A 27,279-nucleotide genomic window follows, 5' to 3' on the forward strand; every position below is an offset into this window, starting at 1 on the left:
CAGAGAACCATCTGTAAAAAAAGAAAAAAAACACATGAAATTGAAAGTTAAGGTGTAGGGGTGGGTATGGAAGAAATTAGAGAGGAGGGAATAGGGGTCTATTTAACCAAAATATATTATACATTTGTCAAAACTTCTCAAACTATAGATAAGCTAAATAAAATTTAAATGTGTCTGTAAACCCTGAAAGCTTCAGTTTTATTTTCTAAAAACTTGAAACCATTCCAGGTTGTAGTGAGTTCAATAACATAGGCAGACCTTTAATTTACAAAGAGCAGTCTTGCAGTAAAGAGCAGAGAATGGATTAAGTCGAGAATGGATTTGGAGAACAGTGTGTTATTAAGAAGTGGGGGGGGGATGGCACACCAGCAGGGCGGTGGTGGTCCACGCCTTTAATCCTAGCACTCAGAAAGCAGATACAGACGAATCTCTGTGAGTTCAAGGTCATCCTGGTCTACAGAGCAAGTTCCAGGACAGCTAGAACTGTTACACAGAGAAATCTTGTCTCGAAAAAAAAAAATGTGATGCTGGCTATGGATATGGTGACACATGCCAGACCAGGTGTGTCATTCTCATTCCCAGGCTTGTGTGAATATGACAACTTCCTTAGTTCATTCTTCATCCTGTCACTAGTGTGATTTTTCAAAACTAAACCTGATTTTAATATTTCCTAACTTAATGTTTATCTTGGATTTTAATAAGATCTGGGCTTGTTTCTGCGTTGCAGAGGCGAACCCAGGGCTTTGAGCATGTTATGCCAGCACTGTGTCACTCTCTGACACCCCCAGTCCTACGAAATCTTGCTTTTCTCCTTAAGGGAGATGTCTGGAGGGTGGTGGTGTTGCACTGGGTGCGCACTCGAAATGTTTGCCCTTCTCTTGAGACCACATCATGGTCACTCTATGACCTTGCAATGTCTCCTTACCTCCAGCAGAGCTCAGCACTAACTAGAGCAGGACAAATAGGAAGATAATCACCGAGGAGCTGTCTCTTTATAGACTGTCTTAATAACTGAAGCTTATTTGAACTTGCTTATGGATTTCATATGTGGAGTTGATGTGACTGTATCAAGGATGTCCAGACTATGTGACTAAATGATTAGTAGCCCCATCACACAAGTGCACGGAATACTGAGAGAGCAAGCAAAGCAGCTGTTTGAATGCCAGCTAAATCTGGAGTGTTTATGTAAAGCATAGACATGGAGCTGTTTAGCTGATGATAGTATTTATTGTTTTAGGGATCAAAATTGGGATTTATACAGGAAACAGAGATTCTTGAGTAGTCTACTGTAATAAGAGCAGCGGGCTAAGTTCCTGGCGCCCAGCCGTGAAGGGCGGTGGGCTGCGTCCCGCCACCTGGCTAGCTTTACCTGAAATAATTACACAGAAACTGTATTCTTTTAAACACTGCCTGGCCCATTAGTTATAACCTCTTATTGGCTAGCTCTTACATATTGATCTAACCCATTTCTAATATTTTGTGTAGCACCATGAGCTGGCTTACCAGGAAAGATCTTAACCTGCGTCTGTCTAGAGTGGGAGAATCATGGCGACTGCCTGACTCAGCTTCTTTCTCCCAGCATTCTGTTCTGTCTACTCCGCCTACCTAATTTTCTGTCCTATCAGGCCAAGCAGGTTTTTTTATTAGTTAACCAATGAAAGCAACAGATAAGATACAAGACCCACCTCCATCAGTAGTCAGAGTGGGGACAGTTCCCACCTTTTCCTGAGTATAAGATATATGGGAAAGTACAAAGTAAAATAGTTAACCTTCGTCTAACACAGGTAACATCTGCAGACTGGAGTTTGAAGCAGTAGGAACCATGCTGCTATTGTTGCTGCCCTAACCTGGTGACCATAACCCTTTCAGCAGGAAGAGATTCCTAATGACTCTTTTCTGTCTATCTGACTGGCATGTAGCAAATAATAAATAAGAATAATTAAGGAAAAATTGATTTTAATCAACTAGAGAGCCAAATTAGTGCTTTCACCTCTTAGAAGTAATGTACTATACTATGAAGCTGAAGGTGAGCAGATAGTTTACAAAACAAAAAGCTTCTTGTCACTCATAGAACCTTGATGATACCTCAGCACACTCAGGTAGTGGGTGGTGTTGACTGCGAGAAGCGTCAAATGACAGGGCCAATTGAAGGAGAGGAGTAGCCTAAGCTGAAGCCTAGGTCTTTTATAAGTATATTAAGGTAGATAATGTTTCAGGCTTTAGAAACCGATTTTCATTTAATTCAGTTAGCTATATAGAGAGTCATTATAATTATAATCTTTTAATCAGGAAACCATAGATCAGTATTATAATACAAGTAAAATAGATTTTGACAGTCATAAGTCAGATGGGTTGAAGTGTAAAAGGAGAACCTCCAGAGTCACATGAGTCTGTGTGTCTGTCTTGTTCCTAATCGGAGTCAGAGAGTCAGGAAAAGAGGGAGGGAGGGAGGGAGGGAGGGAGGGAGGGAGGGAGGGAGGGAGGGAGGGAGGGAAGGAGGGAGGGAGGGGGGGAGAGGGAGCAGAGAGAGAGAGAGAGAGAGAAAGAGAGAGAGAATTTTCTGTGTTCTTTTTCTAAATAAGAAAATAAGGCTAACAAAAATTTAAATATAAAATTTCAACAATAACATAAGATGTTATAGTAAAGATAGTAGTGAGTGCATCTTTTTAAAACATTAAATTTAAAATAAAGCATGCATAAGTTAAAAGCATGGAGGGTCTCACTGAATCTTTATGATGGTCTAAGGTATCTCATGATGCCTGTCTTCCTTCTGAAGATTTGTCCAGTTCCACTGACCTAACTCTTGGTGCTCAATTCAAAGTCAGTCTAACATCAGGACCTGTGTTGTGAGTCAGATTCTAAACTGTGTGCCTGATTTAAGACAAAAAGACAAAACCCCTCAGCTCTCCCTCGGAGCTGTCCAACATCTGCTTGGACTGCCTTCAGAACCCCAAAGCCTAAAGCCTGAGCTAGGAGAAAACTTTCACTGGAAACTTGAGTGATCACTGTAAGAGAAGTCCATTTTAAAAGGATTAAATTTGAGAGTGGTTAAGCCACGGATCCTTACTGTTCTTTCTCGGTGTTTAGACTCTTTAACTTTTTCTGGAGGAAGGTAATTTTAGAAGTATAAATAGAAAAAAAAATAAAGAGAGAAAGAGAGGAAGAAAGAAAGAAAAGAAAGAAAAGAAAGAAAGAAAGAAAGAAAGAAAGAAAGAAAGAAAGAAAGAAAGAAAGAAAGCTACTCCTGCCTAGACATAACAAATACTTTCTCTGCAGAAACCGCTATCCCCAGGCTTTTGGAATCTTGCCATCTAGGAATGATCATTTTAGTTTCTATATTCCAATTGTTTTATGTGATAGGCATGTAGATCTGATTCTATCTGAGCTTTTAAAATCAGGAATATTTTGTCTGACAACTAGTTTCTTTTCCTGTTGTCTGATTCCATGTCATTAGAACCACCTCACATCAATGGATCTGAAGGACCTGGAGAGGTATCAGTAATTGTGAATGACCCACTTGAGCTGACCTGCATGGCTTCTGGAATCCCTGCTCCTAAAGTCTCCTGGATGAAAGATGGTCGGCCTTTTGTACAGACAGATCAAGTACAGATTCTGGAAGGAGGGGCCATCCTTCGAGTATCCAGTGCTCAGGTAAATGTCACCATTCATATGATTATTTTATTCTCTTTACATTGTTATTCCCTAGTGCATGATAACTATTGATTAATTGCATCTGTGCCTCTGAATACATCAGTGATTTTTGCCAAAAGTAGATGGCCTCTATAATATCCACGACTGGGGAAATGAGTAGGAGGATGATGAAGAATCTAATAAAATGTTTTGAAGAAAGCAAGATACCTTCTCATTAACTTGAGCGTGTTTTCAAGCTCCAATGTTAGGATGTTTTCTGAAGCTCTTACCTCTTTCTATGTAGTTCTTTACTAAGCAAAAGAAAGCAATCCAACATATAATATATGAGATTCAGACTGTACTTTTCATCCCCAAAAGGAACTAACCAACGTGGAAGGCTGGAGAAATGGTGTTTTAAATTACAATCTTTCAGTAAAATTCAATGGTTTTTCTGGTTTATGTTTAAAAAACTGATCAGAAGCCGGGCGGTGGTGGCGCACGCCTTTAATCCCAGCACTCGGGAGGCAGAGGCAGGCGGATCTCTGTGAGTTCGAGACCAGCCTAGTCTACAAGAGCTAGTTCCAGGACAGGCTCCAAAACCACAGAGAAACCCTGTCTCGAAAAACCAAAAAAAAAAAAAAAAAAAACTGATCAGAAATATGAACATATTAAAGACTATTCTGTGATATATTGTAACATTTTTCATATTAATAATAAAGGTGAACTTTATATCATAAAGATTCTTCATCAGAGCCCTAATGCCTTCACTTGTAAACTTCAGATAAAATAACAATGAAATGAATAATGACAATAATGATGATGGTGATAAAAATCAATTTTATATTCTGGGGAGTTCAAAGGCAGGAAACATAATATGTTTGGGTTGGTGCCATAGAAATACATTACATAACAGCAAAAATTAGGAAAAATAATTCAAATTCTGGCTACTGTTATAATCATCATTCTATATGACTTAAAATAATAAATTACTTCTCTTTTTCACTTTGAAAAAAAAGGAGAGGGGAAGCGAACTGGATGAAGAGGGAAATAAAGATGTGTTTTCCACTCTGTTTGTATTATGTTAGGCTTGGGGCTCTGTCATACTCTTCACACTTCTGACCACTCTGGGAGGGAAAGTCTTCATTTCCAACGTATAATCTTGACAGAGGCACAGCAACTGACCATAGTGAGTAACAGAGCCAGTAGACAGCACAGTTCACCATCAGTGTCCTCTGGAGCATATCCCTTCTTCTCCTTTCATTCCAAACATAGCAGAAACCCAGAAAGGTCTGGTTAAACCTTCAAACCATGCACTGAAACAAAGCCCTTCAAAAACTTCCCCTCTGCCTCAAGAAAATAAAACTTCCTGCAAAAGCCCACCCTGCTGCTGGTGTCGAGATTTTTGCCTTAAGCAAGTGGTAAGTTGAGTAAAGCAGAGGACAGGTTTGTTTTTGTTTTAAATGGGGGGGGTCTTCTCCTGCCTCTAGAGTTGGGGTTCCCCACAACAGATGGCCAGATGCTGGTTTGTGTATAGAGCTGGGGATCCAGCCCCAGGGTCCTGGTTTTTATGGACTGAATTCAGGCAGATTATGTTTTTCTGCAACACTGCAGGATATTGTCTTTTATAAGATGGGCAAGTACATCTATTTTTTTCAGTTCTTTTTTGAGAGACAATCTACTAAGTTTATATCTCAACCTGGATTCAGTAGATCCAGCTGGTTAGAGAAGTGACCCTGCATGGGCAGGATAATAAAGAAAGACTGTTGAGTTTGAAAAAAAAAGATTCCACTAGATGTGAGACAAACAAACCACTGGAAACAGCATTGAGATGGGACGGGAAACAAGACCAAGTCTCCAGTTCGCCCTGCTTCTGCTGTTCCTGTTGTGTTGTCTTGGTATTTTGTGCACGGCTGCCACAGCACTGCCGAGTAATATGGGAAATCTTAATGATTTTATAGTTCTGAATTTTGTCTTTATATGTACTTCTAAGCTATGTATCATTATGCCTAGCACTTAATAGCTGCTTAGCAAATTCTGGTTTGAACGGTATAGACATTACTTTCCTATATTATCTTCCATCATTAAGTCTGTGACTTGCTCCAAGACAAAAGATGCCCATCCTATAATCAAATGCATTTATCCAGCGTTGTCACTATGCTTTCTTTCTGAAGCCTAACACTTGCCAACAAAGTTTCCAATGCATCTTCTTACCATATTTCAAACTGTTATCAGAGAAGCACACTTTAGCCAGCAAATATAGATAGTGACTCTGGGGAAACAGATGGAAGCAAGTTGTTGGGAAATTTTTCCTGGTGGAAGCAAAATTTGAGTAGGCCCCAGTGATGCTTCAAATTTGACAAACTGAAGACAAGCGAAAGGAGTTTTATTCATCTAGAATGAATAAGCGTTGACAGAGAAGAGCTAAAGGATTTAAAGAGATGATCAAAAAAATTAAATTCTCTAGAAAACGATCTATGTGTCTGTGCAGTGTATCTGTATGTGTGTGCGTGCATGTGCACTAGTGTGTACAGTGTGTCTGTGTGTGTGTAACGCATGTGTGGGACTGTGCAGAGCATGTAGAGGCCTGTGTCAGATGTTAGATGTGTTCCTCTCACACTGTCAACATTAGTGACTGCAGAAGTGTCTTTTACGGAGCTGTGGGCTTGCCTTTTCAGCAAGGGTGGCTGACCAGAGGACTCTCGAGATCCTCATAGCTCGGCTCCCCGATGCTAGGTCACAGGCACATGCAGCCCTGTGTGGCTCTTTAAATAGCTGCTGGGATTTGAACTCAGTCCTCACGCTGCCTAGCTAGCACTCTTCCACACTGAGTTCTCTCTCTCTCTTTCTCTCTCTCTTAGACAACCATTTTCTACTTCTTAATCAAAGGCTTATGTGAACTTTTGTCTAAAGTATTTTTAACCGTTTTTCACTCTAGTCTTAAAGTTTTTCAAAGGAATGTGTACAACCTAACAAAAAATCTTTTTCATAACCTATAAAGTCAGTTTGGACTATAAGAACTTTTTAAAGCCAGTATTCTGAGAATGTTTAAATAGTAAAAGAAGTGAGATGGCTAGGGCTTTCTTACATTATAAAATGTGGTTTTGGTAATAATAAGGTAACCTGTTTACCAGAATAATATCTCCAGATGTGGTGTCCACATAATGTCATACAGATGAAAACCAACCTCCCACATAAAACATTCATGAAGATTTTAAAATAATTGCTTTGAGTTTTAGTCAAGTAGATTCTGCTGTCAAGCGACATTCTATCACCATATATCTCAATGACAGTCAAGATGTGATATTAATTTGTTTGGTTTAGTTATCTGGTGTTTTTTTAATCAGCTGCTTTTATAAATACACTACATTTCCTTCTGAAAGAGTGTAATTGAAGTTTATGATCTGCAGCTTGAACCTGTGAATGTTTATTTCCTCAGATTTAATATTAAACATCTGATCTACCATATTTGGCACTAGATCTTTTATAAACACACATAGACATACACAGCTATATAATTATGTATGCCTTTTCGATATTTTTGTTATCAGTTTCTAAAATTCCTTTAAACATGGTTGTATACATAACATATATGTCAACCAATGTGCAGTATCAAGACATTAAGCATAATGAAAACTTTTGTTTTTTTCTGTTGTACTTCCTCGTGTTATTTTGCCTTTATTGGTAGTCTTACTAGTTCTAGTGAATTTGCGGTCCCATCAACAACACTAGCACGTTAATCCTGTATGATTTCTTTGTTTGGGTTTTGTAGGTGGAGGACACAGGAAGATACACATGTCTGGCCTCCAGCCCTGCAGGGGATGATGATAGAGAATACCTAGTGAGAGTACATGGTAAGTGTCATGATTTATGTGTGACCCACACACAGACCTACTTAGGAATGATGTTAGGAATGATCAAGCCATTTCACAGCACATCATATGTCTATAAATTGAGAAGTATATATTTTTATGAATTTTATTGTTAATAACTTATGTACTCTTTGAGTATAGTTCAGCGAGGTTTTTTGTTATTTATCTTGTTTTCAAACAAAAACATTCAAATTTGTTATTTTAAAAATAAAACAATTTGAATTACAATAAGGAAGAGAATAAAAATAATTCTTAATTTCACCACACAATGATGCAATGCTTTTCAAGTGAACATTTCATTGCAAAAAACGTGATGATAGCTAGACATAGTAGCACATAGCACCTAGGAAAGTTGACGTGGGAAGATTGCTTAAATCTAGAGTTTACAACTGACTGCGGAAGCAGAAAGGTCCTAAATATCAAAAATAAAAAGTAATAATAGAGAGCACAGAATTTAATTTGCTTTATATCTCACTTAATAGTTTGATGAACATCCTTATGTTAATACAGTTTATAAGATCAGTTTTAGGATTGCATGTTGCCCTATATCTTCTCCCACATTGGAGGATATTTAGGTGATTTCTGCCTTTTAGACATATTTTGAAATTTTTCTGTAATACACTTATTTGTTTACCCGTGCACGCATGAATACATATACACTTTTGAGGATTTTGGAAATCTCTAGAAAGTTTGTATTAACTAGACCCTTTTGAATATTACTTTTATATATAAATTTAAATCATTCTTCATGGGGAGGATTGTTTGAAGACTAAACAGATCTTTAATTTTCAGAGCCTAAATGACTAGGAATGCAGATTATCTGGAAAGTATCCCTGCTATTCCTATTCAAAATTTAGACCTACCTAAGTAAATTAAAAATATGATTTACTAAGAAATATATCTGTACAAATCAATAAAAATGGATAGATTTCTTTGTATCATGGTGGACAGTTCCTGATTGGGTAATTTTTAATACTCAGGTGTTTCCCAGTATTGATGCTGGCTGAAGGACTCCTGTGTGCTTCCCTTTCCTATCACCTGTCAGTCAAATGGTGATAATGATATGTTATCCTATTATCCATGTCATTGTTGGGAAGATTTCATTATTTAATTGACAGCAGTGCTAAATAATAATGATCCAGTTTGCTTATAATCTGCACCATAAATTGAATGACTAACAGTTGAAGTTCATGCCTTTTATTGTATAAAAAACCTGTTGGTGAACACTGACAGATCATTTACCCCCAGTTTATCAAATGCCCTTGATATTCTGTTCCCACGCTTAGTGCCTCCCAATATTGCTGGAATGGATGAGTCCCAGGACTTCACTGTGTTAAGGAACAGACAGGTAACATTGGAGTGCAAATCGGATGCAGTGCCTCCACCTGTGATCACGTGGCTCAAAAATGGGGAGCCGTTACAGGTAAACCTTCTGCTTGACTCCACAGATCATTTGTAAAAGGCAAAAACAGATGAGGAGCCTTTGCTAAGTACCCAAACGCCAGTCATTCCCTACACTTAGGTGATGCCTACCGCCAACAGAGCATCAGGTCAGGATCCTCACCAGCCGTTTGCAGCCAAATGAAAGCTGTCTCTGAAGGCTTTGTTTATCCTAATTCTGGTAGTCACTAGCTTCCAGGAAAAGTTTTAAAAAGGACTGAGAATGGCTTGATTTGAATCATCCACCTTGTCTTGCATTTCCATGTTTAATGGAATTGGAGGCACTGTACTCTTGACTTAACCAGAATCACTGAAACAGAGAAAGGGATCTTAACTATTAAAGCAAAACTAGTCAGACGGCAGGTCTCAGGTTCGTTCTGGTGATTTTTGCTGTTATAAAATATTACTTGGGGTTTGGAGAGATAACACAGTATTCAGGAGTGCTTGGCTCCTAGTACCTTACAACCATCTGTAACTCAAGCTCCAGAGATCCAGTAATCCCTTCTGGCCTCCACTAGCAACCTCACACACTTGTACATAGTACATATACCCCCTTACACACACACACACACACACACACACACATCAAAAAACTTTAAAATAAATAAGATAATGTTTTATTTTATTTCGCTAACATTTTGGTGATGTGTTTTACTTTCTGAATCCAGGCAACACCTCGAGTAAGAATCCTGTCTGGAGGAAGATACTTGCAAATTAATAATGCAGAGCTGGGAGACACAGCCAACTATACCTGTGTTGCCAGCAACATCGCAGGAAAGACTACAAGAGAATTTATCCTCACTGTAAATGGTAAGGAAAATGACTCTTTCACAATTTGATTGTTTCACCAACACTATTAGAATAGAATAGATGATAATGTTTTTCAGGAGCTTATTAAGTGAGTCCTTGTGGTCATGCTATTTACTTGGACATTGTTAGATTGATATTAGACCTATATTGCAAATTATTTCAACTCCAAAATGTAGATCTAGAGGTATATTTTAATATCATAGAGGATACCACACACACACACATGCACACACACACATACATGCATGCACACACGCACACAGGTACACCATCCATACCCCACAGACACACACACATATGCGTGCAAACACGTGCACACACAGAATTATTAGCAGATCCAGCTGAGAGGAAACCATCGCACTGCATCTGTGCATGACAAATGGCCCATCACTTAGTTTGCCTTGATTGGTGGTGACTTGGTAGCACACTGTACATATGCACAGTGTCACGGTTTTCTCAAACACCATCATACTACTGTGGTTTTCTTAAATACGCACATCTAGGTGCCAGAACTTGCCAGTGTTCAGGAAGATATGTAGATTTCTCTCCATAACAGTCCCTTTGGATTTTAACACAAGAAATTTTCAACATACTGGATGACCCACACAGCTAATATCTCTAATACTAAAATTAAAGTTCAGGCTGTGTATTCCCACATGAACTCTATGATTAATAAAACGCCTGTTCTGGGACTCGCATGATTAACCACAGATGTGCTTTTCATTAAAACAGCCCACTTTCTGTTCTTTATTTAAAGCGAAGCTGTTCCAGCATTAACATTCTTTGACCATTATTTGGCTAAAGAGAAATAAGAAATATCAACTTTAATTTGCATCAGACCGAAGCTGAATTTTACTCACGCCTCTCTCACAGAGAGCCAGATTTAACATACCATCTCAGGGATTTAAATTCTCCCCCTTTATTCTTTATTTTCAAATGCAGGCTGTCTTGAGTAAGACTTCAAGCGTTAGGCTTTAATTCTATTTATTCTAACCTAGATTAGTGTAGACAAAGTTAATCACTTCACCTAAAGTTCTCCTTACATCTCCAGATTCTTAGTGAAGGCTGTGTTATTTGTTTTAACTAGACTCGTGTTTGTTTCTTGTTCAGTTCCTCCAAGCATCACTGGTGGTCCCCAGAGTCTTGTCACTCTCTTAAATAAGTCAGTTGTGCTGGAATGCTACGTTGAAGGTGTGCCAATCCCAAGGATAACATGGAGAAAGGATGGGGCTGTGCTAGCGGGGAGCCACTCAAGGTAACAGTGCTAAAGAGGGAAGAGAAATACCGTAATAAGAAATGGAAGTGTGAGTCTTCAAATATTTTTTCTAAAGCCATGATTTTGTTCTTGCTGTGTTTAGAATTAATATTTTCATTCTACAATGGGAATCAAAATTTAGTATTTCACAAGCATAATTCCCATGATTAAAATCCATCAGGACCACAAGGCTGCTGCTGCTGCTGCACACCTTCACTGCATCTAGCACTCCTCTAAGGGTCCTGTAAATGTCACCTGAAACAGAAAATGACTCTCAGTAGATTATGTCAAGTCTAATGTTTATCTGAGTCACAGTGTAAATCACTGAAAAGGATGGATTCAGAAAGATGTATCTGTAATCTTTTTTATAGATACTCTATCTTGGAAAGTGGATTTCTTCATATTCAGACAGCACACGTCACAGATACTGGTCGGTATTTGTGTATGGCAACCAATGTGGCTGGAACAGACCGTAGGCGAATAGATTTACAAGTCCATGGTAAATACACATTTACAAAAACCTCCAGGCTTTTGGTCAAGTGACTTTTGTTGCTGTTGTTGTTTTGTTTTGTTTTTTGTTTGTTTGTTGTAATGAAAATGAATGCACTAGTGAAGACCTGCACCTCATAGTCTAAGTAAGAGTATTCCACTGCAATGTGAACAAGGCAAGGCCCATAATACCTCTTTACTACAAGTTCTATGACCATCGTGTGGTTTGTGACACTTGACTGTGGCTTAGTTACATGGCAAGTTACGAATGACAAATTTCAGGTCATCAGAAATACTGCATGTAACTTCCTAGTTGCTGAGTATGCTTCCCTCTAATGTTCTAGTTCCTCCTTCTATTGCTCCGGGTCCTACCAATGTAACGGTAACTGTGAATGTCCAAACTACTCTGGCTTGTGAAGCTACTGGGATACCAAAACCATCAATCAACTGGAGAAAAAATGGGCAGCTTCTTAATGTGGATCAAAATCAAAATTCTTACAGGTACAAATAATTCATTTATTTTAAATGTTTTTTTTTTAATTCCAGCTGACACGAGACTATTCAAAGAAATTCTGTCTCAAAAAACCCAAAAGAAAGAAAAGAAAAAGAAATATCCAAACTGACATTTAGAAACATTTTTTTAAAAAATAACCAACATTTTAACCCCATCAGTGGGGCAGTAAATATATAACGAATGAAGGATTAGCCAGTAGGTAGAAAATATTTCCCTTAATATGGAACTTAATTTTCAACCTATTTTTTTTAATAAAAGGTGCAAGTTTTCTATACACACGCCCTGTGAGGCTGTTGGTGAGGTCTGTAGGTGTGTTCATCCCAGTGATTGTTTAGCACCCTTTACAATTTTATATTGGCAATGGATAGAAACATCTTTTGCGTAAAAGACAAACTATTCTGTGAAAGTCAAAATAAAAAGTTTTAGTTGTAAAATAAAAAAGCAAATTTTATTCCTTGAACTATAATGTACATATTTGGCTGATTGGATAAGGGGAAGCAAACGGCGTTTTCTCCGGGGCTTACACTCTTCCAGCTTTCCTCCAGACCTTACAATACAGCAGTGTATGGTTATTAAATGGTAGACTTTAAGTCACGGGGAAATTCTGATGCTTTAAGAGAACAACATCCCTTTACCTCAGTTCAACTAACGGTTAGTTACCCCATCAATTGATCTGCCAGAGCCCTAACACCAAACGCTGCCATAGTGATACTTTGACAAGAGTGATTTTGATTTAGGAGGAAATATGAAACCAAGAGTAATTCCATTGAAAGTCTGTCAGCTTTGCCTTTCTCATCCTTTTCATGTTTTGACTTTGAACTCAGTCTACCTTGTATGGAAAATGTACAGGAAGCATGTCAAATATCCTTCCATTAAACCAAACTCCCTTCTTCTTTCTTCCATTTCAAGTGTGCATGCATACATGTGTATAAATGTGTACACATGTATTTACATGTATCAGAGTGCATGTGGGGGTGTCCCAGGATGTCAGGAATTCTCCTCAGTTGCCATTTTATCTTATTCACAGTCAAACCCACTTACCACTAGCAATTCTTGCTAGTCAGCTTACTCTGGGATCCCCATCTGTTCTCAATAGCCAGCTTACTCTGGGGTCCCTGTCTGTTCTTGCTAGCCAACTTATTTGGGATCCCTGTCTCTGCCTTCCAAGTCTGGAATGACAGGTGAGCCACTGTGTCCCCTTGGCAATTACGTGGCTTACTGTGTGTGGATCTGAACTCTGGATCTCACATCTGTGAAGCAAGTGCTTTAATCATTAATCTCCTCTGCCCCACACCAAACTATTTCTATTCCAGTATTGCAGTTTGAAGAAGACAGATTCTTTAATTTAAACTCACATTAAGTCATGTGTGAATATTTCTAAGCCTCTCAAACATTCATTTTTATGTTTAATTATAAATTAAGGAAAATTTACCAAGATATTTACATAGCTACACATATTATACATGTTAAATATAAACATTATATATGCTACATGGATTACTGTTTATATACATGTACATATGTGTGTATGTATATGTATACACATGGTACATCTCCAAAGTAGCCATGGCATGTAAAGAGGTGTGGAAAGCAGGGGAAAGAGTGAAATGAACAGATCGCTACTTACTTACATGTCATATAACTAACCAAATACCCACCAGCAAAGTTACTGGTAGATTTTAAGATGCTTTATGTGAAGCATTTCAAATGGAGCCAGGGACACATTCTGTGCTATTAAACCTCTGCTGTCAATCTACTTTGTCCACTAGGAGAAGTAGTGTGATTATGACCCATGTATTCAGAAAATGCAAGGTTCAGTGTTCAGGCAACTGCTTCTCACTAACAAAGCTCAGATTTGTTACCATAGAGTTCAGTTTTGACATGCAAATTTTACATCAGATAACGATGTTCATTTAACACTCAGCTGCTCTTGGTACCTTACTATGCTGTCTGCAAAATACTTGGAAGCTAAAGCATCGACTCTCACATTGGAATCTCTCTTCTAGGCTCCTTTCTTCGGGTTCCCTTGTCATTATTTCCTCTTCTGTGGATGACACTGCCAGTTATGAGTGCACCGTGACGAGTGACGCTGGAGAGGACAAGAGAACAGTGGATCTCACTGTCCAAGGTAGAGCTAGCATGGAAGCAGGCAGGACACATGCGGCGGTCTTGTCATCAGACAGCCTTTTTACGCCTACGTGACACCCACTCTCTGAGCACCAGGATGAAGAGGGACAAAACGGCTTTGGGAATGTGGAGGCAATGGAAATGTCTGGTTTCTGTTTTTGCTGTTTCAGTTCCGCCCACCATAGCTGATGAGCCTATGGATTTCCTGGTAACCAGACAGGCCCCAACAGTCATGACCTGCACTGCTTCCGGAGTGCCAGTTCCCTCAATTCACTGGACCAAAAATGGCATAAGACTGCTTCCCAGAGGGGACGGTTATCGGATTCTGTCCTCAGGTAACAATAGTCTGTGAGTTCACACTCACTGACTGGAGTCATTAGCAATGGGCAGGCTTGCCCAACCTTTGTTACAACATAAGGAAAAAGAAAAGAAAAATAAGCCTTTATTCCTAAAATGCAATCATGATAAGAAGGGGAAGGTTTTTAAAAGGAAGCTAAAAACAAAATAACATGTAATAGCTAAAACTTATCTAATAAGCATGGTTACATGTTCACTAACTGCAGACTTAGAAATTCTCTACTTACCTGAGAGTCACACTTTTTCTACTGAGCAAATAAAATGCTTATTTAAAAAACATGTTATGCAGAAGACAGAATTGGGCTTTCTTGAGACTATAGGACTAAACTGAGCCTCTGGTTTTTAAGGTTCATGTAACTTAACAAAATGTTTGGGCACTAAATATTATAATTTACTTTTTGACCATTATAATAGCCATGATTTGTACAATTTGTAGTACTGAGGGAAAAATAACTAAATGAAAATACAGGTGACTATCACTAAAAATAGATCTTATACTAGGTAGATATATCAAGGACAGATTGAGTAGCAACTCATGTCCTTAGATTTCAGGTGTGTGTGTATATTGTTCTAAAAATATTTATGTGTTTCTTTAATACACAGGAAACAATAGGACATCAACACTCAGCATATAGCTTTGGTTTTAAGGCAGAAAATTTTGGTTATCTCTCATGGATAAGTAGATTGTTTAAAGTTCTATCATAAAACAGAAAGTGGCTGCACCATGTAATCACAAAGTTCTGTGCTAGAAAACGGTGTAGAACTTTCTTTGGATGATGCATAGAGTTACCATAAATTTGGCAGCCCCATCCAGGGTCTCAGTCCAAGGCCCATGAAATCCTGTCTGCACACAGGCTCCCTTAGAGATGCTCATAGAGTCATCCACAATAGCTAAAAAGGAGAGCCGTTCAGATGCCCACCAGCTGGTGAACAGATATACAAAAGTGGTATTGTCCACAGGGAGGAAACCTATTTGGCTGTAAAAAGGGATATGATATTGTGCCTGCTAAAATGAATGAATCCCAAAAACATGCTTACAGTGAAATTGATCAGTACCAAAAGCAACAAATCAGAGTATATGATTCCTCCTTGATGAAGCACTAAGAAAAGGCAAACCTGTAGAGATAGCAGGTAGATGGGGTGTGGTTCAGAGCTGGGTCTGAAAGCTGGAAGTGACCACAAATAGACACCAGTCTTCTTGAGATGTTTCTAAAATTAGGTTGCTGTTAATGAACTCTGCAAATATCAGAAGAAAAAGTCATTAAATGGTATACTTGATGGCCTTTCTAGTGAGTAAAATGTGCATCAATAAAGCTATGACTAATTAGGTGCTTGCTGGTGACTTCAAAAGAAACATGAGAAGACATACTTACTGAATTAGGACAATAAAGATGCAGTCTATATTAAAACATTCTTTCCTGTGGGAGACAGAGGCAGGAGGACTGTAAGCGCCAGGCCAGCTTGGCTAACATACAACGTTTCAGGATGGTCTGAGTTCTGAAGCAAGACCCTGTCACAAAAAAACAAATAAGGAAAAAAAAAACACTTTTTTCCCTATTAGGAGCAATTGAGATATTTGCCACCCAACTAAACCATGCAGGAAGATACACTTGTCTTGCTAGAAATGCAGCTGGCTCAGCGCACCGACATGTAACCCTTCGTGTCCAAGGTATGGAAGGTTGTTTGTTCACTAAAACTTTTCTGGGTACATGGAGTTCCTCTCTAGCATGTGCAAAGCCTGGAGTTTGCCCCAAGCACCATACACTAAAAGTGTGCAGATCGTGGAGGTAGGGATAATTATTTGTGTTCTTTTTTAAACAAATAAATTAATTAATTTAATTATATTTATGACAGAATTGTGAGATCATTTGTCTAAATGATCAAACCCTAACATTCTTTAGGTGTTATAAGTGGTTCTTTTTTATATTAAATTTTTTATTCATTTTACATACCAACCACAGTTTCCCCTCCCTCCCCTCCTCTTGCTTCCTCCAATCTTGCCCCAACTCCACCCAACCCATCCACTCCTCAGAAAGGGTAAGGCCCTGACATGTTTAGTTTTAAAAAATGGTATTATGTCATAGTAATGCCTTGGGAATATGTAAACCAGGAACATATTGTTCAATAGATGAAAACTACCCATAGATGACAAACCACACAAAACAACCTAAAAAATATGTTTCTCCTTTGGTTTTTGTGATCTCTTCCAACACTGGTTTTTCCACCAGAGTTCTTTTACAACAGCTGGTATACAGAGAGATCTAAAGAACATCAGAAGGCCAGTCATAGCTTTTCTCTTATACAATCAACTCACTGCTGTTTGGGGATTGCGGATTTAGCACATTGAAGCTCATCACTCTCACAGGCCAATGTGCTTCATAATAAACAATGCCATTCTTTGTGGTGGTTGACTTTTGCAGAACCTCCAGTCATTCAGCCCCAGCCAAGTGAACTGGATGTCATTTTAAACAATCCTATCTCACTTCCATGCGAAGCAACAGGGATACCAAGCCCATTCATTACTTGGCAAAAGGAAGGCATCAACGTCATTGCCGCAGGTACCTACCGTGATTTCAGGGTAGATTAGTGCAGTCTAAATAGTGTTTGTCATTCAGGGATCTCTATGACTTTTTATAAAGCAAATATAAATTTCTTTTCTCTCTGCTTTTGGCTATGATGTAGGCAAAAGCCTTGCTGTTCTTCCCAGTGGCAGCTTACAGATCTCCAGAGCTGTTCGGGAGGATGCTGGCACTTACATGTGTGTGGCTCAGAACCCTGCTGGCACAGCCTTGGGGAAAATCAAGCTGAATGTACAAGGTACTTGAGTAATTCATCCTCTTTGCCCTCAAAGATGTGTATAATGATATATACTAATTGTTGATAGGCGATTGCTAAGCTTGCTCCTCCCCACAGCTCTCTTCCCTCTTAGCTTGTGGAATTGTACCTTTTCCCCTAGAACTGTCCTGTAGAAGATGGTGTAACAGGTTCTTTTCACACTGTGTGAGAAAACTAGGAAACCCATCCTATCTTTAACTTCTATGAAACTCTACTTGATTCGATAGCCACTTCTTTATGGATTTATTTTTGTGGCTTTAGTTGCTTACAGTTAAACAGGCTTTTACAATATGAAACGGGATATCCTAGAAATGAACAACTTGTAAATTTTCATTTCTTCTAAATATAATCAAACCTCACCTTCAGTGTGAAGTATAAGTCTAACTGGCATAGCCCTGCTCCAAACCGAGTCTCCTAGGCCCAGCATCAGATCACCTGTCGCAGGAGTTAGCACCTGTGTTTGGTCCCCCATCTTTACTTCAAGACAGCCTCAGGCTACAAACGTTGTAATATTGACAACTCACACATGTCGCCAAAACTGAATGGTGTTTCCTGTGAGTGGAAAGTGTGAAAGTTTGGCATTTTTAGAGAGAATGGGATGGCACAAGACCACAGTCTATCAATTGTCCTGCTTCATCTTGGGGCACTATTAACCACTTATTGTACCCAAGTTATAAATTAAACTTCATCATAAGCATATAGGGAGAGAAAACATAGGGGGTATGGAATTCTGTAGAATCAGTTTTAGACATCCACTGAGGGTCGTAGACTATATCTACTATGAAGAGAGAACAAATGTGTTTGTTCTTGTTTGTGATAACATATTTAATAAGATTGTTTTAGATTTATTTCAGTTTTATTTTTGTGTCTTTGTGTGTCTTTCTGTCTGTCTGTCTTTGTCTCTGTTTATCTGTCTGTGCGTATGTGCACATGAATACACACAGAAGCCAGAAGAGGGTGTCAGAACCCATGGAGCTGGGGTTACAGACCGCTCTAAGCAGTCCAGTGTGGGTGCTTGGAACTAATTCTGGTCTTCTGCAAGAGCAGCAAGTGTCCTTGCCTACTAAGGTCACTTATCTAGCCCCTTTAATGGGATTTTTAACAAGAAAAACAACCTGAAGCTGTTGAGATGGCACTTGATTAAATATGCTGATCACCAAGCCTAATGACTGAGTTTTCTGCCTTGGAACACATTATAGAAGGAGAGTACTCACTCCCACAGATTGGTCTCTGAGCTCCACACGTGAGCTGTGCAGGGTGAGGGCACGCACACACAAAGAATGGTAATAAAATATAATTTTTAAATTACAATAAAGCTCTACATTGCTACTTTGGTTACACTGAAATATGTGTAGTGTCATCTTTAATAACTGCAACTAAACTAACTTGATGAAAAAGCAGGAATTATGCATGTATGTGTGTGTGTGTATGTGTGTGTGTGTGTGTGTGTGAGAGAGAGAGAGAGAGAGAGAGAGAGAGAGAGAGAGAGAGAGAGACATAGAAGGAGAGAGGGAGGGAGAGAATTTTTCTTATTAAACTGGCAGATTCTTTGTCTTGAATGGAGTACTTTCTAGAATATGAAGTAAAATGGTGATAGGTTTCAATATACTGAATTTTAGTGAATTAATCCTGAATTTCCTCAAGTGTGCTTTTTTTTCCTGTAGAGAATTAACAAACACAATAACTGAAGCTCACATTCCTGTTACTTGACACTAATAACTGTCTTCAGCACCAATAACTGGAAGTCCGTTAAACATTACAGACACGTGTCTTCTCTTATGCTTATTGTATGAACAAAGAAGGAAACATAAACAACTTCTAAATGGAATGATGATTAATTCTAGTCAGTTCTGTGCAAAAGAAACCAAAGGCTGGAATGGTGAATAATGTAAATAGGATAAATTGGGCCATTTTCTTAGGTCAGTGGGTATGACTCTTTGGCGTGATAGATAATAAATCAACAATGAATAAAGACAAGCCATCTTGTTAAAGTGTCTGTGCTGGTGTGACCAGAGAGTGGTGAGCAAGGAGAGGACAGAAAAGCATGAAAGAGAGTAGACCCAACTAAGGAGGGACTGGGCACGCTGTCATGGGGTTGGCATTCATTCTCTGCACAATGGGAAGGGTGCAGCCAGGACTAGACATTTTTAAATTTATTTATTTCTTTATTAAAGATTTCTGCCTCCTCCCTGCCACCGCCTCCCATTTCCCTCCCCCTCCCCCAATCAAGGACTAGACATTTTTATGTGCTCTGTAGATAATACCTTTGACAACAGGAAAGAGTGGAGTTGGAAGAGTGGTTAGACATGTCTAGTCCAGGTACCATGGTCTGAGAGACAGAGCCAGGCTATGAGCTGCCCCAGAGTTAGGAGTTAGGAGAGATCATTATAGATGTCTTTGGAAGCGTAAATGTCAAGGTTGTAGTTTTTTTGAAGATTAGAAGGAGAGTCTTAGGTTTCTTGGGCTTCCAGTTTGAGCTTAAGGGACTGGAAATGCCATGAGGAAACACTAGGAGAAGGAAGCTATGGGTTTTTTTTGATCACGTTGAACGCAGAAATCTTTTAAAAATTCAGATGCAAATGTCAGCTAGAACATTGACTATGTATTAGAGTTCACAGCAGGTGTGTAGTGTAAGATCAAAGCTCATACACAGTCAGGGTTAACTCCAGAGACTAGCTATGAGTCCCCAAGGAGAGCGTGGACAGAGAAGACTAAGGATGAAGTTCTAGGACAATGCATTGCTTTGAACTCTGGTAAAGGAGAATACACAGGGAGGCAGGGGAAACCTGGCTATAGGCTGGAGGAAAACAGTATTGAAGAAGAGAGTTGTTTTGAATGCGCTGTAGTTACAAAAAGACAGGAATCAAAATATTCATTAGTTTCAGCAAGATTGTGGTCATAAAAAAGAAGCTTAAGATTTGAATTTTTCTTCACTAAATGGTTAAAATGGTTGAACAATGAGAAGACAAAGGCACACATTAAATATTAGATAGTATTTAAGTACTCCGCAAACAGAGAGAGATATCTGTAGACCTCAGAGGCTTGAGGGGTTCTAGATAGGGTCGTCTTTGTAAATAGAGTGTGTGTGTCATGGCAGGCAAGCATTCAGCCAGGTAATATTAGGCGCTATAAATAATCTTAGCACGGACATTTGTCAGTATTTTTATGGTGGATGATTTAAGTCTTGGTAAAGGATCCTAAGCAGTGACTGTTGGGAATCCTTGAGAGGGAAATACTTAGCAGGTCTGAAATAGGGGAAAATGTCTATATAGTTATTTTCTATAATCCATTTGTCTGCGCATTCATTTGTGAATACTGTACTGTGCTGAGACGTCATGATAAGCTCTCTGGAAATGCATGGGCGAAAGTGTCTTTGAGCTGGGTAGCATCTCATGATGCTTGAAGGGCTCCATTTTAGAAGTTTAAGTACTCAAAGTGAGTCATAAACTCCGCGTATGTTTAGATATTTCTCTAGACCCTCATGAGTCTCAGTTCTGACAGTCTAGAACCTCGCAGTGTTCCTTTACCGCAGCAGAACCATGGGAGGTGATCTACACACTCAGTTTGAACCTTTTGTCTTTTAGTTCCTCCAGCCATTAGTTCTCATCGGAAGGAATATGTCACTGCTGTGGATAAGCCTGTCTCTCTACTGTGTGAGGCAGAGGGCTTCCCACCACCAGACATCACCTGGCATAAAGACGGGCATCCACTTACCGAATCCCTTCGCCAGCGCATCCTGAGCTCAGGCGCTCTGCAGATAGCGTTCGCTCAGCCTGATGATGCTGGTCAGTACACATGCATAGCAGCTAATGTGGCAGGATCCAGCAGCGTGAGCACCACACTCACTGTCCACGGTAGGCTGTTTAAAACTCTCTATTTCCATCTGTTGTATCGCTGTGACAATGGAAAAGATCACCAAGAACAAATGCCATGATGGTCAAAACCAGAGTGTGTGGAGAATAGTGCCTGTGTGCTTGACCTTCAAGCCTGGGTTCTGTAAGCTGTGTTTGCTTGTGTGTGCACACATCTGTGTGAGAGATGGCATCAGTGTTTCTAGGAAAATCACCCCCTTTATTCTGTGACTGTTTTATGTGGTGACCATGTACATTTTGTGACTCTTCTGTTTTACTTCTTGAAAGCATCGTCATTTTGGCTCAAAAATAATCAGCATATGACCCAGATAACACATGCAGTTTAAACCTTATAAGAACTAAAAATTCATTGTTTTAAGGCAACACAGTCTTTTTTCTTTTCTGTATGACTTTTTTTTTCTTTCTTTGTATTAAGACGTTTAACAAAATATTTTAAAATCAGCATTAATGAGCTGGAGAGATGGCTCAGCCATTAAAAGCACTGCTGCTCTTCTCAAGGACCCTGGTTCAATTCCCAGCACCCACATGGCAGTTCAAAAAAGTCTGTGATGCCAGTTTAGAAGAAACAATACCTTCTTCTTCTGGCCTCCTTGGGCACTAGGCACAAACATACATACATGGATGAAAAATACTCAAGCACATAAAATATATCAAATATGTTTTAAAAAGAAAATAACTATCAGTATTAAAATGGTAGTTTTATTGTCTATTTCAAGATTAATGATAGGATCTCCGCTAATGCCACTGGTAGGAAACAATAGCAAATTAAACTTTCTGTAACTACTGTTTTTGGGAGTAGCTTTTTGTTGTTGTTGTTAAGTGGCGTTTGCTTTTTACTTTATTAAAAATTTGTAAAATCTTTATTTTTCAACTGCATCTGACTCTGCTTCACTTCACAACAAGAATGATTATTTCAAGTAAAATTCTTTTTAATTAAATGAGTAGTATACTCAAGTTAAAAATCATCCTTTATGGGGCTGGAGAGATGGCTCAGAGGTTAAGAGCATTGCCTGCTCCTCCAAAGGTCCTGAGTTCAATTCCCAGCAACCACATGGTGGCTCACAACCATCTGTAAAGGAGTCTGGTGCCCTCTTTTGGCCTGCAGGCATACACACAGACAGAATATTGTATACATAATAAATAAATAAATATTTAAAAAATCAGCCTTTATAAGTTTTCCAACTAGATTTCTTCTTTTTATTAATCCATTGAACTAGTAGTTATGCATTTAATTTTTATCTTCAAGAAAAAAGTTCTTCTGTTCAAATGTTTGCAGACATTTTATCAAAATTTCCCATGTGTCAAGTAACAACAAAACCATTAATAAGTTTTTTAAATGTAAGGGTAAATACCTGTGTGCACCAAGGTATACAATAAGAGCAGACATTTTTTAAGGAACCATTAAAACCAAAACCCCAGTCATAGACAATTAAAAAGCAAACAAAAAACACTTCTTCTAGCTAACAATTAGTTCTAATGTATGGTTTATTTTTCAAATTTTTTATAAACTATTTCTAAAATGAGGCCTAGATATTAAAAGTACCATGTTTGGCTAAAGCTAATGTCACCTATAAAGTCATAGCCTTATTTTTTTTTATTTCAAATAAATAAAGAACTAAAGGAAACCTACTATGAACAAGGTATGGTAGCCCTTTAAAATTTGAGCACTTGAGAGGCTAGGCAAGAGAATTAAGGGTTCAAATCCTTGACTACCAGTAAGTTTGAGACCAACTTGTGCTATAAGAGATCCAGTTTTACAAAACAGCAAAAAAGTAAACAGGTGTGTGACTGTAGCCCCTACAAGAGTGGGATCCACACCCAGTAATCAGCCAACACAGACTGAATTCCATGAAGTTTTTCTTCTTGTCTTTGTTAGTTTTGCTTTGTCTTGATGTTTTTTGAGGAAGAGAGAGCATCAAGTTGGATGGGTAGACAGGTAGGAGAGGATCTGGCATGAGTTGGAAAAGGGGGATGAATATGATTGAATATTTCACAGATTCCAAAAGAATAAATAAAATATTATTTTAAAACAAAATAGTGAATGACCAGCACAAGAAAAAGTCAGTTAAAAATTCTAGCATAGGTGAGGAACAGCTACTAAACTCTGCCCCAGAGGAGGCGCCATTAAGAGTTGATGGCTGCAGGGAAAGGAAAAGTTAATTTTCTTTGGTTTGGTAGCTACTGGTGGGTTGCCCATGTCCCAGAGAATGCCCTTGTCAGCAACTATAAACTCAGTGAGTTAAAAATAATATTTAGATAGATAATAGGTAGATGATAGATAGATAAACAGACAGACAGACAGACGACAGACAGACAGACAGGTAACTTGTGTATAAGAATCAGAGGGGATGGAGGTCACCAAAAGAGCAAGGCCTTCTAAATCAACATGACCAAAGCTCGTATAAACTCGCAGAGACTGAGGCAGCACGCACCAAGCCTGTATGAGTGTACACTAGGTCCACTTCCACTTTAGTGTTTTCATGGAATTCCTGAATGTGTGAACAAGTGGGTCTCTGATATATTAAGTGAGAAAAAAATCTATTTTAGTTTTTATTTTTGTTTATATTTTAAAACAACCTTTCCTCATTTTACATACCAATAATATAAGGAAAAAAAGAGGACATGAAGTCTGGGGAGATATGCCTGAGGGATTTTGAGGGGAGTTAGTTGTTCGGGGAAGAGAAACGGACCCAATAAAAGATACATTGTATACACGAGAACCGACCCAATTAAAGATACATTGTATACATATATGAAAATTTCAAAGAATAAAAAGAAATATTATTTAAGAACTTGTTGCTTTCATACAACAAGGGACTATTTCATAGTGCCTTGTTTTTGTCGTATTCCTAGTAAAGTCACCCTCAAAGGGCTGTTTTATGTGCTGATTTTCAATGTGAGCTCAATTTTCTGGGTGACTGTCTTTAAATTCTTCATAGTGCCTCCGAGGATCCAAAGTACAGAAGTACACTACACAGTCAATGAGAACTCCCAAGTTGTTCTCCCGTGTGTTGCTGACGGAATCCCCACGCCTGCGATTCACTGGGGAAAGGACAATGTTCTGATAGCCAACTTGTTAGGGAAATCCACTACCCGGCCAGATGGAGAGCTCGTCTTGGAAAATGTTGTGGTAAGTTTAGTGGATGTGAACACGCACGGTAGAGCCAAGCGATTAATTCTCCTCCCTCTTCTTCTCATTTTAGCTCAGCAGTATTTCCTTACTACCGAAAGACAATACTCCTGTAAACTCAACAAAAGATTAATTTCTCTTACATTTCACTTTGTATCATTGGAATTAGAAACATATTTAACAAAAGAACTAAAACCATTAAGTGGCCTCCTCCTAAAATGGTTGTTTTAGTTTTCTGGAAAAAGTCTAAGTGGTTGTGCTCTTCTCGGCGCTTATCATTACGTGTCAGGATGAGACGCCAGACACTCCTGTGCATGTCTGAAGAAAAATGCCAAGAAAGTGTCTTTCTCCATGCAGGTTTTAAAATAACCCTTTCTAATAACTGACCTTAAAAAACTAAAAAACAAAAACTGGAAACTTGGGGGCTGGAGAGATGGCTCAGTGGTTAAGAGCACTGCCTGCTCATCTAAAGGTTCTGAGTTCAATTCCCAGCAACCACATGATGGCTTACAACCATCTGTAATAAGATCTGGTGCCCTCTTCTGGCCTGCAGGCATGCATGTAGACAGAATACTGTAATACAATAAATAAACCTTTAAAAAAAAAAAAACTGGAAACTTGGCTGTGCATGCCTTTAATCCTAGCCCTCTAGTGGCAGAGGCAGGCGGATCTTTGTGAGTTCAAGGTCAACCTGGTTTACAAGAGGTAGGTTCAGGACAGCTAGGACTGTAACACAGAGAAACCCTGTCTCAAACAAACAAATAACAAACCTGAAATTCTAGGGAACTATGCAAATGAGGCGTTTCAAGCCCTCAAGCACCCTGGGGTCTGTAGAACAATAGCCTGCAAGCAGAAACAGCTTGATTTCCAGTGTGTTGTACCTAATATGTCTACTTTTGGATGTAATCACTCTTCTAGGTCTTGAGGAAAAAAATGTTTAAAACCTATGAGACAGTGCCTCAGATACATTTAAAGGATCCCATCAATAAGGCATCTTATTCATAGTAGACAGGAGGCTTGGGAAATATGTAAAATTTTATTACTGAATGATATATATGAACTAGATGTTTTAATACTTTATTTCCATAGAAACAGATTTTTAACTTACATTGTCACAACTTGAGACCATTAGTGGTATGTGGGTGGGGGAATGTTAAGTTTTTATTAAAGAAAAAAAAAGCATGCCACCAAACTTAGATTGTTTTTATATATACTGAATGGTGATAAATTTTATATTTCCAATTCTTTGGAGTTTCAGGCTAAAAAATCTTAATATTTTAGGCCAGGGTAAAAATATCAGTAATACATACATAACCTCAGTGCATTTAGACACATTCAGCTAACTCATCTCACATTTATTAAGCACCTTCTCTTTAATTGAGCAACTTGATTTATTTAGGCACTGAGACACATCAAAGAGCTTAAGTGACAATGTGCCAGGTATGTTTGAGAAACTGGCAGCCGGTAATAGCAAGGAAAGGCATGAGAAAGGAATCAGAGGAAATTGGAGGTCTCTCCAGGTACCATCAGGGAGACAGTAAAACAAGGATTCTTCCTACTCATGGTGAAAATCAGAATTCCTTTCAGGTTTCAGCTGGGGAATGATATTATTTCCTCTGTCTTTCTGAAGAATTAGAATCAGTCATTGTCTTGGTCAGAGTTACTATTACTGCTATGAAACACCACAACCAAAGCACATTGGGAAGGAAAGGGTTTATTTGGCATATCCTTCCACTGTGCATCATCCAAGGAAGTCAGTACGGGAACTCAAACAGGTCAGGATCCTGGAGGCAAGAGCTGCTGCCCAGGCTATGGAGGGGCGCTGCTTGCTGGCTTCCTCATTATTTGCTTGCACAGCCTGCTTTCTTCTAGAACCTAAGACCACCAACCCAGTGGTGGCACCACTTCAATAGTCTCATCCCTCCCCCACTCAATCCCTAATGAAGAAGATGCCCCACAGTTGGATCTTATGTGGCATCTTCTCAATTGATGTCTCCTCCTTTCAGAGGGCTCTAGCTTGTGTCAAGTTGACATGAAGCTAGCCAGCACAGTCATGGTGATGAAAAGGTACAGCAGGGATGCAGGGTTAGAAGCAGAAGGGTGTAGGAAGAAGGTCAGAAGTCAGATGGCAGAACTCATGGCTGAATGTTAGCAGAGTAAGAAGTTGGGGTTCTGCACACGCTTTGAAGTCAGCACATTATGGGAGATTTTTTGTTAGTGTTGGAGAAGGTGAAAGCAAAGGAGGACTCAAAAATATGAGTCCAATAGTCTGAGCAATGGGGAGGCTAAAACAGCCATCAGTGAAAATGCAGATGACGGTGAATGGCAAGAGAAGGAGCAATGTCAACCCCCTGGCCTCCCCTGCTGCACCTGCAGCCAACAGATATCAGCTGGTTATCCAAGCAGAAATCCTAACAAGTTCGCTGTGACTAGAATTTTTAAATAAAATCTGGGTTTGAGAAGCTGGAAGTCATCAGCATGTGAGTGGTGTTTAAAGCCATGGTACTAGATGAGATTTTCAAGGGTCTGAGTGCAGGACAAAGCTAAAAGAGAACCAAAGACTGAGTCCCTCTCAAGTGAGCATGAAGACATTGATGTTAAGGGGAAACCACAGGAATGGATGGAGAAAAAGCAAGCCAGGTGTTAGCTGGGAAGCTATCGGAGAGATATCCAAGGGAAGACACTCAAACTCAAATTCAGTACTGCCCACATGTCAAGTATAGTGAGCACAGGACTCAGCGAGGGAGACTCCAGAATCACAGAAAACTTGGCCTTCATCCCACCGTGTCCTCTGATGGTTTTGGTCTCTGATCCCATTACCCAGAAGGCCCACCATGTTATCAAGATGCCAACCACCTTTTAGGGTTCTTTCTCCTTTAGTACATTGCAGAGCAGCAGACCTTGTGGTGTTTTCTAAGATCTTATGAAATAATTGTTCTACTTCTGTGTGG

The 27,279-nt window shown here is 39.1% G+C and overlaps 1 protein-coding gene across 1 annotated transcript in view; it reads left to right on the forward strand.

Moving 5' to 3' along the window:
* Hmcn1 (hemicentin 1) overlaps positions 1 to 27,279 on the forward strand; it is a 456,088-nt gene that overhangs the window by 376,355 nt on the left and 52,454 nt on the right. The window contains exons 69-82 of the mRNA XM_057769675.1: positions 3,455 to 3,651; positions 7,400 to 7,481; positions 8,786 to 8,922; positions 9,608 to 9,749; positions 10,860 to 11,004; positions 11,376 to 11,503; positions 11,838 to 11,994; positions 14,014 to 14,135; positions 14,305 to 14,469; positions 16,053 to 16,160; positions 16,912 to 17,049; positions 17,174 to 17,308; positions 20,911 to 21,180; positions 24,138 to 24,328. Coding sequence (XP_057625658.1) covers positions 3,455 to 3,651; positions 7,400 to 7,481; positions 8,786 to 8,922; positions 9,608 to 9,749; positions 10,860 to 11,004; positions 11,376 to 11,503; positions 11,838 to 11,994; positions 14,014 to 14,135; positions 14,305 to 14,469; positions 16,053 to 16,160; positions 16,912 to 17,049; positions 17,174 to 17,308; positions 20,911 to 21,180; positions 24,138 to 24,328 — 2,117 coding nt within the window. The remainder of the gene's footprint in view (positions 1 to 3,454; positions 3,652 to 7,399; positions 7,482 to 8,785; positions 8,923 to 9,607; positions 9,750 to 10,859; positions 11,005 to 11,375; positions 11,504 to 11,837; positions 11,995 to 14,013; positions 14,136 to 14,304; positions 14,470 to 16,052; positions 16,161 to 16,911; positions 17,050 to 17,173; positions 17,309 to 20,910; positions 21,181 to 24,137; positions 24,329 to 27,279) is intronic.

Source organism: Chionomys nivalis, chromosome 5, assembly GCF_950005125.1.
Source record: "Chionomys nivalis chromosome 5, mChiNiv1.1, whole genome shotgun sequence".
NCBI classification, from domain to species: domain Eukaryota; kingdom Metazoa; phylum Chordata; class Mammalia; order Rodentia; family Cricetidae; genus Chionomys; species Chionomys nivalis.